Genomic DNA, 14,735 nt, shown 5'->3' on the forward strand with positions numbered 1-14,735 from the left:
ATTTCTGTCTTTTGGCTCTAATTGGAAACGAGAGGTTCATTGTGTTCTGTTGTCACCTCTAGTCTGACTTTAGTTAAGATCTCTTGTCTGGAAGCAGGCAGTTCACATACCTACAGGTTTTCATTTGTGAAGTAAGGATTATTTTTGCCATTATTACTTGATAATCTTCAGTTGTGATTTTTCTATTTTTGACTATTTCCATCCATCTCATATTAGGATATTATAAGATTCAAATTTTTGCTTCTAATAAGCCATGAACTTGGTAGAAGACGAAAGTATGACAACTTAAAAAGTGTGTCTAGAAATGTTGATTGGATTGTATTTTCATTTTTTTATAATTAGTTGAAATATTCTTACATAAGCAATGAAACAGTTATTCAGTGCTATTTCAATATGAGTTGTTGTGATGGTTCATATTGAGATGGATATCTTTTTAATACAGTAGATGTTCCTGATTTTGTAATCAAGCTATAAGTGGTTACATCATTGTGTATAACATCCTTTAGCAAAGGCCAGTCTTTGGATAATTTTACAAGTATTCGACCAAATAGCAATTAGAATTTTGATGTTCAAATCTTGCTGATAGCAAATGCTGTTAATTAGGTAAAGTTTGGCTGTTGAGTAAAATTTTATGTTTTAACTAACGTATTCAATAGTTAAGTGAATCTTGTGTAACTGGAGGGCTTAGGGAATGGAGTGTTTTTACTTGTTCAATTTTGTAATTAAGAGTTTGTTTGGAATTTAAAAAAAAATTCTCAAGTACATTAGTATTTTTTGTGAAAGAGCCAACTTTTCTTTGAGTTACTATCTTTTGCTATGTGTGGTCTGTCGAATAACTGGGGAAGTGATTTCCTTTACTTCTCCGTTTCAGTCTTCTCTACCTATTGTGACTCTGTACCTTCTCCTTCAGTGCTGAGTGATGAAATGTGTTTTACCATCTAGGTATACTTGGTACAGAACTGATATTTTCATAGCAGGTGTCTCTCTTCTTGTGAATTCAAGACTCACCTCAAAATGCCTACTGGACCCCTTCATCTGGGTGTTGTACAGACATTTCTGATTCAGTATGGCTAAAGGAAACCCCTCTGTCTCCCCAAACTGCTGTTCCTCCAGGTTTCACTGTGTCTGTCAGTCCATGCACCACCAGCAGAAGGCAGAAAGCTTGGACTCATTCTTGAGTCTTCGCTTTTCTTTTTCCTGCATGTGCCAAACTCTGTCAGTTGTAATGAGTCTACTATCAAAAGGTCTTTTTGAATTCCTTCCTCCTGCCCATATCTGGGCTGTGTCGCATCATTGTGTCTGTCTCTCAGATTACCGTAAGAACCTTTTAACTGACTTCATCCACTCAGGCAAGATTGCAGTCTCTACTGGAAGCCAGACTGCAAATCCCATCAGTTCACTCTCACTTTCAAAACTCTTTTGAGCCCTCAGGCCATAAGGCCTTCAACAGTAGTTCTCCCCGTGCACCTCTCCACCTCTGTTTCATCAAAGGAGAATTCTTCAGATATCAGACTTCCTCTTAGATTCAGAGTTTTGCGCCTTCTGTTACATTAGACTTTCTCCTTTTGCTTGGTTGGCCCCTGCATTTCCTTTTAGCATTTTGGTGGACGTTACTTTCTCAGTCTGTGTCTGCACTGAGCACCTTTTGTAATCAGAAGCCTGTGTGCAGCCTGGAGCTTTAACTGCCGTCGCTCTATCCTTTGATAGCCAGTGGTCTGGAATCACACACCGTGCTTGATGCTTGCTCTTCCAGGCCTTTTTACCCCAATTCCACTGTGATCTTAGGAGGCATCTATAGGAAAGGAACTTACCCAGACCGTTAACCCACTATTTCCTGTGCTACTACATCCTGTGGAGTACGTTGTTGAAAAGTGCTCCCAGGTCAAGGCGTCGGGTGGCCTGAGTTGACAGTGCTCCGGTTGAGGTGAGCAGCTTGTGTGTTCAGGTTGGGGTGAGCAGTGAGCGCATTGCAGATCAGTCTTCCCACTGGAAGCTTCACACATCAGCGCTTTCATTGACTAGATTCAGAGGAAATTGACTTAAAAAAAAAAAAAAAAAAAGGTAGAGAAGCCCCTGGAATGGAATCCATCATTTTCTCTGCCCCACAAGACTTAGGGAGTGGAGATCTCCGGCTGCCCTCACCTCCCTGGAGCCAGAGTCAGGTCCCTGCTTCTCTAGCCTCATATGAACAGTCCTGCTCCTTTGAGGCTCATGTGATTCAGTTCTTTCAGCCATTGTGAGTAGGTTTTCTCACGTCCTGTCCTTGTCCAGTGGTAGTAGCTGCCTTTAGTACCGTCTTGAGAAGGAATCTAAGCCTCATCTTAGAACCTTCCTGAGCTCCAGTAATACTCACCTCCAAGCTACTTTATATACTCACTTGTGTGACCATAGCCGAGACTTCATCGCTTTCTAAAATCTCATGTTCTTTCCATTGCTTCATCTCCCCCTTTCACTACCGGTCTTAAGACTTTTTGATGTTTTATAGTCCTTGATGTCTCTGTGTTTTCCCAACCCCTTTAGCTTTCCCTTGCATCTTTTCCTTTCTTACATGACCCGAACTGCTGAGCCGTTCTCACTTGCATTTTCTATTCCCTTTTACATGCTAATCCTTCTACCAAATCAGCCCAGCAAAAACTCAGCTCTGGGTCATGCAGGCATCTTCTTCTTCTTCTTCTTCTTTTTTTTTTTTTTTTAAAGATTTATTTATTTACCTGAAAGTCAGAGTTACATAGAGAAGGAGAGGCAGAGAGAGGTCTTCCATCTGCCAGTCCACTCCCCAGTGGCCGCAACAGTTGGAGCTGTGCCACACTGAAGCCAGGGGCCAGGAGCTTCCTCCAGGTCTCCTACGTGGGTGCAGGGGCCCAAGGACTTGGGCCATCCTCCACTGCTTTCCCAGGCCACAGAGAGCTGGATTGGAAGTGGAGGAGCCGGGACTCGAACTGGCGCCCACATGGGATGCTGGCACTGCAGGCAACGGCCCTACCCGCTATGCCACAGCGCTGGCCCCATGCAGGCATCTTTTGTGCTGGTCTCCACACTTGGAGTACTGAGCACAATGACCACTACCACAACAGCTCCCAGAGCGTGGCACTATACATCCAGGGTCTCCAACCTTGCTGGAGCTTCGGTTTTAATGAGACCTCCATCTGCTTATCCTTGCATTCTGCTCTCTCATTTCCGTCACCAGCAATTCTAGTTCCACACTAAGCTTCTCCCACACTCTGCGTCCACCACCCTCCTGGCTCTCTGCAGCTCATCTTGTCCTGCCCTGCACCAGTGTATCCTGTAACTCCCTCTTCCTTAGCAGTGGGTCTTCTTCCAGAGACTTCTCGACCGTTTCGAGGGGTTCTCAGGTGTCTTTCCTTGCAGGAGAATGGGTTTGTATTGTTCGAATGCATCCTTCTGTGCTATTGGTTGCATTCCCTCCCAAGCCCTTTACGTTATTGCTTCATCAGTCACTTTTTCTCTTTGCTGTTTTTAACTTACCCTCTCTCCCACCCCCTTGTCTGGTTTAAGCACCTACTTAAATGGTGCATCTTTTAATGATGGGGATGCTTTCTGAGAAATGTGTTAGGCGATTTCATCATTGTGAACATCATGTAGTGTACTTGCGAGGTAGGAACATAGGCATTAGCCTACATCTGAGAGAGAGACCAAGGAACAAACACATTGGCTTAGGCCTGTACGGGGTCATGCTCATCAATATCACTTGCACATCTTGTCCCACTGGAAGGTGGTCAGGAGCAGCAACATGCATGGAGCTGTCATCCCCTGTGATGCCAAAGCCGCCTTCTGGACGCCTGAAGGAGCTGCCTGGGACTATGTATAGTAACCTTGTTTTTATAAGTAGTGCTCTGTAATGATAAGGTTAGTACAGTCAGTCTGTAAACCAGTAGCATAGTTGTCTGTTGTTAATTGTCCAGCATCCAGACTGCATGTGCTATACTTTTAAACAATGGCAGTGCAGTAGGTGTGTGGACACCAACATCACCACAAACATACAAGCAGTGCGTTCATATGACGATACAATGGCTGTGACATCACTAGGTGATAGGAGTTTTTCAGCCCTATTCTACTGTTGCCAGGCCACCATTTTGTATGTGGTCCATCCTCCACCAAAGCATCGTTGTGTGGCACATGACTCTCAGAGGTCTCTTAAGAAAAACAGTGTCCTGCCTGAAGCCTGTGTGTCCATTCTGTTACTGGTTTGTATCTACTTTCAACCAAACTTTTTGAAAAAGTAGTCAGCAATGTCATCTTCATTTCTTCACTTTGGGTTTTCTCCTTAGCACTCTGCAACATGACTTCTCTCTTCATGCTGCCAACACTGGCCACTAAGGGCCTCATTGACTGCTGTCAAGTTCATGGATATTTTCAGTCCTCTCCTTAGTGAGCCACCTGTGACACTGTTGGATGTCTGTGTGCTATTCTCTGCTCTCTTGAACCCTACACTGGACTCTGTAATAACACCCCTTCTAGGACCACCTCCTCATGGTTGACTCTGTCCTCTGGTTCTCTTGTTGGTTCCTGTTCCTCCACAGCTGGCTTAACTGCTTCTGTTCTGCAGATTTCTCTCCACCTCTGCCCTTCCCTATACACAGAGGTTCTTGACTTTTCCTTATAACCTTTAAACAATCTGTTGAAAATTATGGATTCTCTCCCACAAATAAACAAACAGGCTGATACACAGGAAATGGAGTGTAAAGTGTCAAGAGTCACGGGAAGCCCTGGGAAGAATGTGTTCTCTGTGTTCTAGCTAGGTGATAGGCACCCTCATGCTTTCAGTTGTGTCTTCAGAGAGATGACTCTAACTGTAAGTTTATCTTGGCTTCTCCCTTTCACCCGAGACCCGTGTTCTTTCTTTTTCCTTGCCTGGCTTCAGACCCTCCTGACCTCTGAGGCAGACGCTGCGAACAGCTTCTAACTCTTCTCCCTGCCTCAGGCTGCTGCCCTTCAAATCTGTCCTCCTCCCAGCCCCTTCAGCTTTCAGCACAGGTTCTCCATTTCCTACAGAAGTGGTTCCACACCCTTGCAAGGACACCCAAGCCTCTTTTGAGGAACTTCATTGCTCTTTTGTGTCTTTGAGGCCCTTCCCGTCCATTTCTTTCTTTCTTTTTTAAGATTTATTGTATTTATTTGAAAGAGTTACAGAGAGAGGTAGAGACAGAGAGGTCTTCCATCTGCTGGTTCACTCCTCAGATGGCCTCAATGGCCAGGCCTGCAGCGATCTGAAGCCAGGAGCTTATTCTGGGTCTTCCCTGCAGGTGCAGGAGCCCAAAGACTTGGGCCGTCTTCTACTGCTTTCCCAGGCTACAGCAGAGAGCTGGTTTGGAAGAGGAGCAGCTGGGACTAGAACCGGCGCCCATATGGGATGCTGCTGCCTCAGGCCAGGGCTTTAACCAGCTGCACCACAACGCTGGCCCCCTTCCCATCATTTCTACTCCACTAGTGAGGGCAGGTGGGTTTAACTTGAGTGTGATTCCACCATTTCCCCCTCTTCCTAACTTCTGCCTCATGTTCCAGTGACACCAAACTTCTTATTCTCTGCGACTTGATTCACACTGTTCTCCTGGTTTGGAGCACTGTTCCAGCCCCTAGTTTTATCTGATGATGATTTACCAAGCAAACACTCCTACCTAATTTCAAGATTCACTTCCACTTCCATTCCTTGTGCCTGTTCATACCATCTTGAAGTTCTGTTTCCCAGTGCTGTTGGAACTGATAGTTGAGCAGTTAATTGGAAAAGCTGGAGTTAACAAAAAAATGCCTACTATAAATATTTAAATTCAACTTAAATACATTCATTTTCCAATTTTTAAGTGATGACCAAGGCATTTTCTTTGGAGTGTGGATACTTGATTGGAATTCATTGTTCATTCTTGATTAAGCTGCACCCAGAATGCACCCTCTAGATTTCTAGTTTTGGTTTAAATGGAAAAAAAAAAAAAAAAAAAGCAAGCCACTTATGCAGTGATTTGAGTGCAGAATTCTGGTGTATGACTCACCCCCCCCCCCCAAATCCTTTCAGTAGTGCTGTCCTCTCCTAGTTCTGTAGCAGTTTGTTTTTCTTACAGAGACTCACCTTTATCATGTCTTTTCCAAGGCATTCAATCATAGAAATACCACTTGTCTTTCTTTTTCACTTATATTTTATGGTTTGTTTAATGTTTAATTGAAGTGTATATTTTCTGATATAAGATATGGTTTATGAATTCATTCAACTGCTTGGAGCAGAGGTGCCGTGTGATCAGTAGACATCAATCAGTGTTGTACGGAGGGAGTGGACATTGTGTTAATTTATCTGGCGTGCTGTTGGATGGAAGTTAGTTAAAAGAGTTTCTCCTGTAGTCATTTTCCTCACCTCTCCCCTTTTTGGAGTATGAGCTCTCTCAAAGGTAGGGACTATGTATTTTTTCATTTTTGTTTATCTGATCTTTCCTTCTGCATAGTATCTACTACTAAGTAGATATTCAGCATGTATTTGTGAGATGAATGAACAGATTGTCATGTCGGTTCATGCTACTGCATTGGAATAATCAGAAAGAACACTGGTTTGGGACTCAGCTGGGACAGCTAAGTCATTGCCTTGGCACAAAATAGAGGTTTGAACCCTTTTGTTTGTATTCTTGAGCAGATTGCACTCCCTTTTTTCATTGAGAAATGGGGGTAGCAACCCCCTTATGATTGTGTGAGGATTAGCTGAGCATGTGAAGTGTCTAGCACAAGGTCTGACATAATGCACGATAGCCTTGATAATGTTTGTCACCAATCAGGAGAACATGGGAATTCACTTGATCTGACTTATCACGGACAGGATTGCATGGCCTGTGTTTCCTTCCTGCTCCAAAATTCTCATTGCATAAAGAATGCTTCATGTTTTAGACAGATTTGTATAACAAATATAAGTGTATTTCTTGAGATTTCACATTTGTAGATTTGATAAAGTAGGTTGGTAGATGATGATCAGCTTATACCTTGAAAAAATAATTTCAGGTTGTAGGACATCATTTGTTGGTAAGTTGAACTTTCTATTAAAGTGTGCAGACTAGCTTAGCTCCACTAGTCAGTGTTAAATTATCAGTGTTAAGAGCCAAGGTAGAGGTGGAGATGGAAGGTCTAAGGAGATTGCTTCCAGGCAAGAAGTGAAATAAAATTAAGCTCTTTAGATTAATTTATGAACAGGCCAAACTTTTTACTAAACACAGATCCTACTAAAGTATAACAGCAAGGATTTATACTGTCTTCATTATAAAAAATTATGAATGTAGTTTTGGGGTTTTCATGTTGATCACATTTTTCTTGATGTGTGATTTTAAAAATGAGGATTGGGCACGAAAGATGGAAATGGTACTGAGGCTGTCTTCCATTCTACATCTCCAAATTTGGTATGTTTAAAGAAGTTAAGACAATTAGAATTGTTTTCAATGTTTATTCTGGAGCTGAAGCTAATACTGTTTTTATACTGCAGTTATCCTTTGACATGGAACAAGATGAGTTCTTTGGGGAGAAAGCATTCCAGCATTGTTGTGCAGAATTCATCAAACATTCACAACTGATAGGCGACGGATGGGAATGGAGAACGTCTAAGGTAAGGACAGACATTTTTATGTCCTATTTCAATGGGGGGCGTTCTTCCCTGCCCCACCATGTAAAACCTCACTAATTGAAACGGAGGTATGAAAGCTGGTTTGATTTAATAAAAGGTTTAAATTGAAGTGTTTTTGAAACAGATGTCCAGTTTATACTTCAATTCTATATACTTCTTGTTATTAGCTAATGAGGTATTATCTAAAAAGTCTGGAGGTCACCTGCTTAATTTAAAAAGAATGCTTGGCCTATTAACACCTGAATGTAGACAGAGCTTCTGTGGTCTACGTCTACTTGCCTACATTATTTTCTTAGGAAATCACTTTTGTCCAGAGAGAGAAAAAAGATAATGCTGGGATCAGGCTTTAGTCAGACAGCCGTGGACTCCCAGATGCTGAAGGTTGTATTCAGGGAAACTTAGGAATGTATACACATTCCAAAACCTGCTCTCTTTGGGTTCCCTTAAGGAATAATGCGAAAAGCCCAGGCACCCACCTACTTCCACAGATTCAATGAATAAAGTTTGATGCCCAGAGTTCCTTAAAATCCTTTCTTAGAGATTATGTTTTTTTCCTTGGCATTTTATCTGATTTTTCAAAGAATATTTTATTTATTTGAGAGGTAGAGTTACAGAGAGAGGGAGAGACACAGAGAAAGGTCTTCCATCTGCTGGTTCACTACCCATATGGCTGCAATGGCTGGAGCTTAGCCAATCTGAAGCCAGGAACCAGGAACTTCTTCTGGGTCTCCCGCATGGGTGTAAGGACCCAAGGACTTGGGCCATCTTCTGAATTCCCAGGCCATAATAGATAGCTGGATCAGAAGAGGAACAGCTGGGACACAGACTGGCACCCGTATGGGATGCTGGGGCACAGGCGGAGGCTTAGCCCACTACACCACAGCACAAGCCCCAGATTCTTAAAAAGTCATGAGTTCTGATTTCTCTGCTGGTTCTGTTTCTTTTATGCGCCGTGAGAAACGTGAACAGTTTTGAACTGGTTCCTGTTACTCAGAACTGGGCCACAGAGATGTCTTGGTTGGGTCCAAATGTCCCCAGGGAGAGAAGCCATGGTGCCCTCTTGGTTGCTTTGCCAATGCAGCTGTGGCAGAGTGGCTCGTGGAGGGTCCAGAGGTGGAGGGCCAACCGTGTGGTAGATTGCAGCCCCACTGTGCGGACGCGTGATGGGCCAGTCTGCAAGGCCTGTGGCAGTCTCCCTGTGCAGGATGATGTGCCTTACTGCTCCTGGGTCCTTTGTACTTCTGCTTGCTGTTGTGTTTGAATTTTCAGTTGACTCATTTCTTCTGTTGTTATTGCTGATATAGAAAAGCTCTGTTGATTTTTACACAGTGCATGGCTGACCGTCCTGTCCCACGTACTCGCTGTGAGTCGCTGGCATTTCCCCTGTCTCTTGAGCCTCAAGGGCACTGTGAGGTCATCTGCAAATGAAACTTTTGCTGTGGTTGTTACCTTCTCTGTGTCTATTATTTTATGCACTGACTAGAAAAATATTAAGTAGTGGTAGTATCAGATTTCCTGTCTTGAGCCTGACTTTAGGTTTTCTGTGCCTTTTGACCTGTAATAATTTGTGTGGCTATTCCTTGGGAATCTTCCCTTTATGCTACTTTTTTTTTTTTTTTTTTTTTTTTAATGAGGGGCCAGTGTTGTGGTGGTGTGGGATCAGGCCACTGCTTGGGATGCTTACATCCTGTATCAGAGCACCGGTTTGACTCCCAGCTACTCCACTGCTGATCAAGCTCCCTGCTAATGCACCTGGTCCCCTGCCATCTGTGTGGGAGACCCAGATGGACTTCCTGTATCCTGGTTTTGGCCTTGCTTAGCCCTAGCTGTTGCAGCCATTTGGGGAGTGAACCAGTGCATGGAAGATAGATCTGCGTGTCTCTCTCTCTCTCCTTCTGTCTCTCTCTCGCTTCCTTTTGAACAATAAATGAAGGAATCACTAAAAAAATTAAAAAGGAGAGTTTCTTTTATCTTAAGCTGGAGGGAGGGTGATGAAGTTCCTATAATCATTTGAGAGGCCTCCAAGGGTGAGGAAGGGATTGATTAGAGGGGAGCTGGGACTGTGTATGCCTTTGTCACAGGGTGTAGGCAGGGACTGCAGCAGGTCTTGAGGAGGGAAATTATATCTCTCAGGATTTTTTTCAGTGAAATTTTAAATAAATGTCTTGAACCAGTTTGCAGGATTTGTTTTTGTTGTTGGTCTGTCCCACGAGAGATAGAGCCAAGTATATTGCCTTTTGTTTGCTACTGCTGGCTGCTGACTTAGGAGGGTTCCTTGCTCTTTCTGGAGAGAGTTAGGCCCTGAATTAAAGACAGTTCCTTTTCAGGTGGAAGTGACGCCGTGGATAGTATCAGAACAAAGCAAAATATCCTTCAGAGAGAAGTCTTTCCACCCTAGGGCATGGACTGCAAACTGCAGCATCTGTGGAGACCAGAGTGATAATGTAGGTGGACGAAGCTGCCAGGGATGAACAGGGTGGAGACCACGTCTTGTGGTCTGTGGCTGCCCAGAGAGCTTTGCTCAAAGCCAAGCTGGAAACGCAGGACCGTTTGTTAATAGATCTTTTGACATTTCAAAAGAAGGGCAGAGTTCAGATTTGAGAGGAGAGTTCTCTCAGTGTTTAAATGTTGACAGCTAATTCTAAAAGATGTTTTCCAAACATCAGGAAGACTAAATCAAACACTGTTGACATATGATGTGTGGGTTATGTATGGCCAGTTCTCAATAATGCCCACAACAACTGCTATAGGATCAGTATTGAGCCAGGAGCCTGGCACTCAATCCATATCTACTACATGGATGGCAGGGACCCAACTACTTTGAGCTATTGCTGCATCCCAGGGTCTCCATTAGCAGGAAGCTGGTTGGAATAAGGAACCAGAGCTGGGACTTGAACCCAATACTCTGATATGGGATATGAGTATCTTAACCAGAGTTTTAACTACCAGACTAAGTGCTTGCTCTAAACACAGTCTTTTCCTTTTACATTCTTACTGGGATGTAACTGAAGAATAAATAGTGCTATAAAGAAATCTTAAACATCATTCTTAGTAGTCTGTTAGTATACTATTAGTATTGTATATTTTGCGATTATTTAATGCCTATTTTGCAACAGTGCAAACAAGTACTTAGATTAATGTCATGAGGCAAGATTTAGAGTATAAGAGAAAAGTGATCAATTTAAACCAAAGATGTTAGATAAAAATCTTGTAATATTAACTCTGTATTGGAAGTATCAATAAGAATTCAGGTGATATATTTTTAAGCTTTGTTCATTGAAGTGCCCAGATTGTGATTTATTTTAAGTACCATTCTCCACAAAGAGGAAACAGAGATTTTTGGAGGAATGGCTAATTCTAAGTCTGGGGGAGGAAGTATACAAGGTGAGTCTGAGTTAACTTGTTGACTTGACCAGAATGTAAGGAAGTTAGAGGTTAGTGGTTGGTGAGATCTTGTCCACTTGTCAAAGATAAGCCAATATGTGTAACATAAGTAATGAGGAATGAAATTGTTAGAATCTGTTAAAAACATTAAATCTCTTAAGAACCAAGCATTCACATTGTTAGAAAAAGAGAGAACATCTACTCCGCTAATTGAATGTCATTGGAAGTATCGAGGACATCAGTGTCTTGATCTGAGAATTGATAATCCAAAGGAAAGAAATAGGCATTTATCCCACCTGTATAGTTCATCCTTCCTGAACTGTATTTCATGGTAACCAAATAGGCTAATTTTCCTCCCTCCTGTCTAACAAACATAGAAAGACGGGTAGATTTAGAAAATCACTCTCTTTCAAACCCTAATGAAATGAATAAGGTGACACTAATTGGTGGGTTCAACAATTAGGTAAGGAATTAGGGATGAGGAATTTGCCAAGGAGATCTTGACCTGTCGTCACCAGAGCCCAGTACTCACTCTTGCTGTTTCCATGACGGTTTTGTAACGTGAGTCACAGGGTACCATCTATGATGTGTTTGTGCCCCAAAATGGAAGTCAGGTGATAGAGGACCAAGTTAGTTAACACTAGAGGCAATAAACAGAAGAATCCAGACATCTAAAGGACGACTGACTGGATTTCTTCAGAAAGTCAGTGGTAGGAGAAAGAAGCCAGAGGACTGTGTCTCAACCCAGGATTGAGGACCAGGTTCTTTGTTTCTGTTTTTTAAATATCCTATTCTGGCAGTGACTAGTACGTGGTTCTAGTGCCCAGTGGGTGTCAGAAAGTGCCCCTTGGTTCAGTGGTGGAGGTCCCCCTCAGGCCTTGGAGGTCTCTCCAGCATCAGCTTGCTATGGAAGCTGTGTGCCTACTTCCCTGTGTTGTCCTGACCTTGTTGGCCTGTAACAAAGAGTTGTAGACAATGCCAAATTGGTTTGGAACTGGCAACCGTTAGCTCTAAAACTGGCACTAGCTGAAGCAATACTTTGCAGGGTCTAGGTCTAGGTTAGCAGAAATTTAAGAGACATACCCTATTGTAAATGTGTGAACCTTAGTTGGATCCTGATTCAAAGAAATCATTTGTAAAAGGAATTTTTTGTTGTTTTTTGAGATAATAAGGGATATTTAATTATGGAATAAGGTATAAAAGGATAGCAAAGAGTTTTTAGCAAAACCAAACCAAACTAGGGATAGGTGAAGCAAATGTGGCAACATCTTTGTATGTATCGAATATGAATAATGTGTACATGAATTTAATTTTGGTATTATTCCCTCTACTTTCATGTTCTGTACATGTATACTTCCCTCTGTCTTGCCAAAATTTGCTTACATTCTCTGTGCTTTATTTCTAATTAGAAATGTTCTTAGTTTATCTTGGATCCAACAGCCCCTTTTGGGGATTTGTGCAATGTTAAGACTCCAAACCAACTTGCCTTCTAGAGTTTTTTCTTTTTGTGTGTGTGTGTTCTAGTTGTAGATCTCAGTTCTGTGATTCTACTATTTACAATTTCTTAATAAAAAGTAATTTCCCACAGGTTTTCAGCTTCCTTCTCTTGCTTTTTGATAGCAGAAACAGAAAGAGAGAACATGCAGATCCTGAAAACAATGTCCTACTTTCTTGAAATTAGATTTTATACAATTAGTACCAGAGCATTTTATATATCATTCTTAAAGAAGAATTAAAAAGCTTCTCCCCTGTGTTAATCCCTTCTCTTCAGTTAAACCCACTTGATTGTATCTTAAATATATACAATAGCACACTAGAAATATTTTGATTACCGCCATTACAGTGTAAGAAGTGCTTATTGAAAGGGCTTATTTCCTAACATATAGAGAAAAATTTTTTAAATATCACTTTATTCTGAGTATAAATTTAAACTGAATTTATGATTCCTTTTCTTCTAGTCTCTTTCCCTCTGGCTGATTCACATTGCTTTTCTTAAAACCCTTCATCATCATGCTAATTATATCAAATTCATATTTTAAAAATAGAATCTTCAATATCTCCATATTTTGCCTTATTTCATCTTTTCACACCATCTGAGTGAGTAACAAAGCCCACCATGGCCTTTCCCATAGCTCCCACTGCCCTGCTGAATTTCATACCTCATTTATTTGTGGTCTGTATTTCTAAATGTCTTATTATGAAAAAATCTGAAGCCTATGAAAGTCAACATGGTATTGTAATGAACTCCCTCGTGCTCATCACCTTGCTCCCACAATTACCAACTCACAGCCAGAAACAGAGTCTTGTAAAGCATCTGTGCCGTGTATGAAGTGACATGGTATATCTCGATTTAATTAACTTGGCTTTCTTTATTTTTCTCCCATATGTCTTAAAATTATGGGTTCTTCAAGTGCACTCTGCATATTTATTTATTATTATATATTAAAATTAATGAGCAAACTCTGGAACAAAGACCCCAGACACATTAAATACTATTTCTAAAAATTTTAATTTGTTTTTTAGATTGCAGTAAAGTGCACATAACATCAAATTTACCATCTTGACCGTTTTTAAGTGCCCAGCACAGTACAGTTAAGTACCTCCATGTTGTTGTGCAATCAAGTTCCAGAACCTTCCCCCTACCCTCCCCCCACCCCCAGCTCCCGGCAGCCACCCTTCTGTTTGCTGTCTCTCTGAACTTGATCACTCAAAGTAACTCATCTGAGTAAGTATGTTCATATGATATTTGTCTTTTCATAACATTTCGTTTTGCATAGTGTCTTCAAGGTTTATCCACTATTTCCACAAATTTTGATTTAGGATTTTATGAGGTAAAGGACTAAAGAAAATATATGGTGAATTTTTGTTGGATGTTGACTTTTTAAATTACATAGCTGCATTCTTTTAAGAGATCATATTCCTTTTATTTCTGAAATGCATTGTTAAAGAGGATTAAGAATACTTTCCTTGTACATCTGATAAGATTGGTTCTCACCAAGTCTTGTTTTTGCTGATAATATGTAAACTCAACTGGGTACTTCTATCAGAAACATAATCAAATTAGACAGTAAACAATGAAACACAGGCCTTAAATACAATTACTTTACTTTGCTTACCTATTCACTTTTGTGTTACTTATACATTGAACCTAGTGCAATTAATTATTTTTTGTTTCAGTAGTGAAATATTAAGTACTCGAAATTTCAGTCTCCGTGTACACAAAATGCTTAGATTTCTTTTCTAAAATTTAATGACAATTTTAAGGTTCATTAAAAAAATAGATATCACCCTCGGATCCTTAGGAACAATATTGCTGTATTTGTTGAATAACGAATGCATGTGTTGGCTTGAAACACCTGATTTTGGCTTAACTTTTATTATTCTAGTTTATAGATTTTTATATATTACCTTATTAATAATAATAGTTTTAAAGGGGGTTTGGAGCAGGTAATGATGTATCTGTTTAAATCATCTACTGTGAGTTAATAAAATATTATTTCTGGCTCCAAATATCACTAGATAAAGTTTAAATATATTGCATTCTTACCATTTCTTGATGAGACTAAATTACATTTTTTTGGTTTATCTTTGGAAATTAGGGGAAAAATGCACTTGGAGCAGTGTGCTGTGTTTTTGTAATAAGCATTGAATCCCAGTCAGTTACACTAGAGTTTTTCATTCATAATTTATTGAGTGTTATGATTTGTCACTTAAGTATATGCACATCTTAAGCAATCATTTCAAG

At 40.9% G+C, this 14,735-nt stretch overlaps 1 protein-coding gene across 46 annotated transcripts in view; it reads left to right on the top strand.

Moving 5' to 3' along the window:
• Nucleotides 1–14,735, top strand: part of ATG10 (autophagy related 10) — a 271,675-nt gene that overhangs the window by 9,391 nt on the left and 247,549 nt on the right. For 45 of the 46 annotated variants that reach the window (XR_016220372.1, XR_016220373.1, XR_016220371.1 and 42 more), the window contains one exon: nucleotides 7,469–7,588. Coding sequence is in view for 21 of the 46 variants with exons in the window: in XM_070056374.2 (XP_069912475.2) it covers nucleotides 7,469–7,588 (120 nt within the window). In the remaining 25 variants the exon portion in view is untranslated. Of the gene's footprint in view, nucleotides 1–7,468; nucleotides 7,589–14,735 lie in introns of those variants that run through there. The other variant, XM_089312956.1, reaches the window with a different exon arrangement.

Source organism: Oryctolagus cuniculus, chromosome 14, assembly GCF_051225735.1.
Source record: "Oryctolagus cuniculus isolate XC-2025 breed Fujian yellow rabbit chromosome 14, ASM5122573v1, whole genome shotgun sequence".
NCBI lineage: Eukaryota > Metazoa > Chordata > Mammalia > Lagomorpha > Leporidae > Oryctolagus > Oryctolagus cuniculus.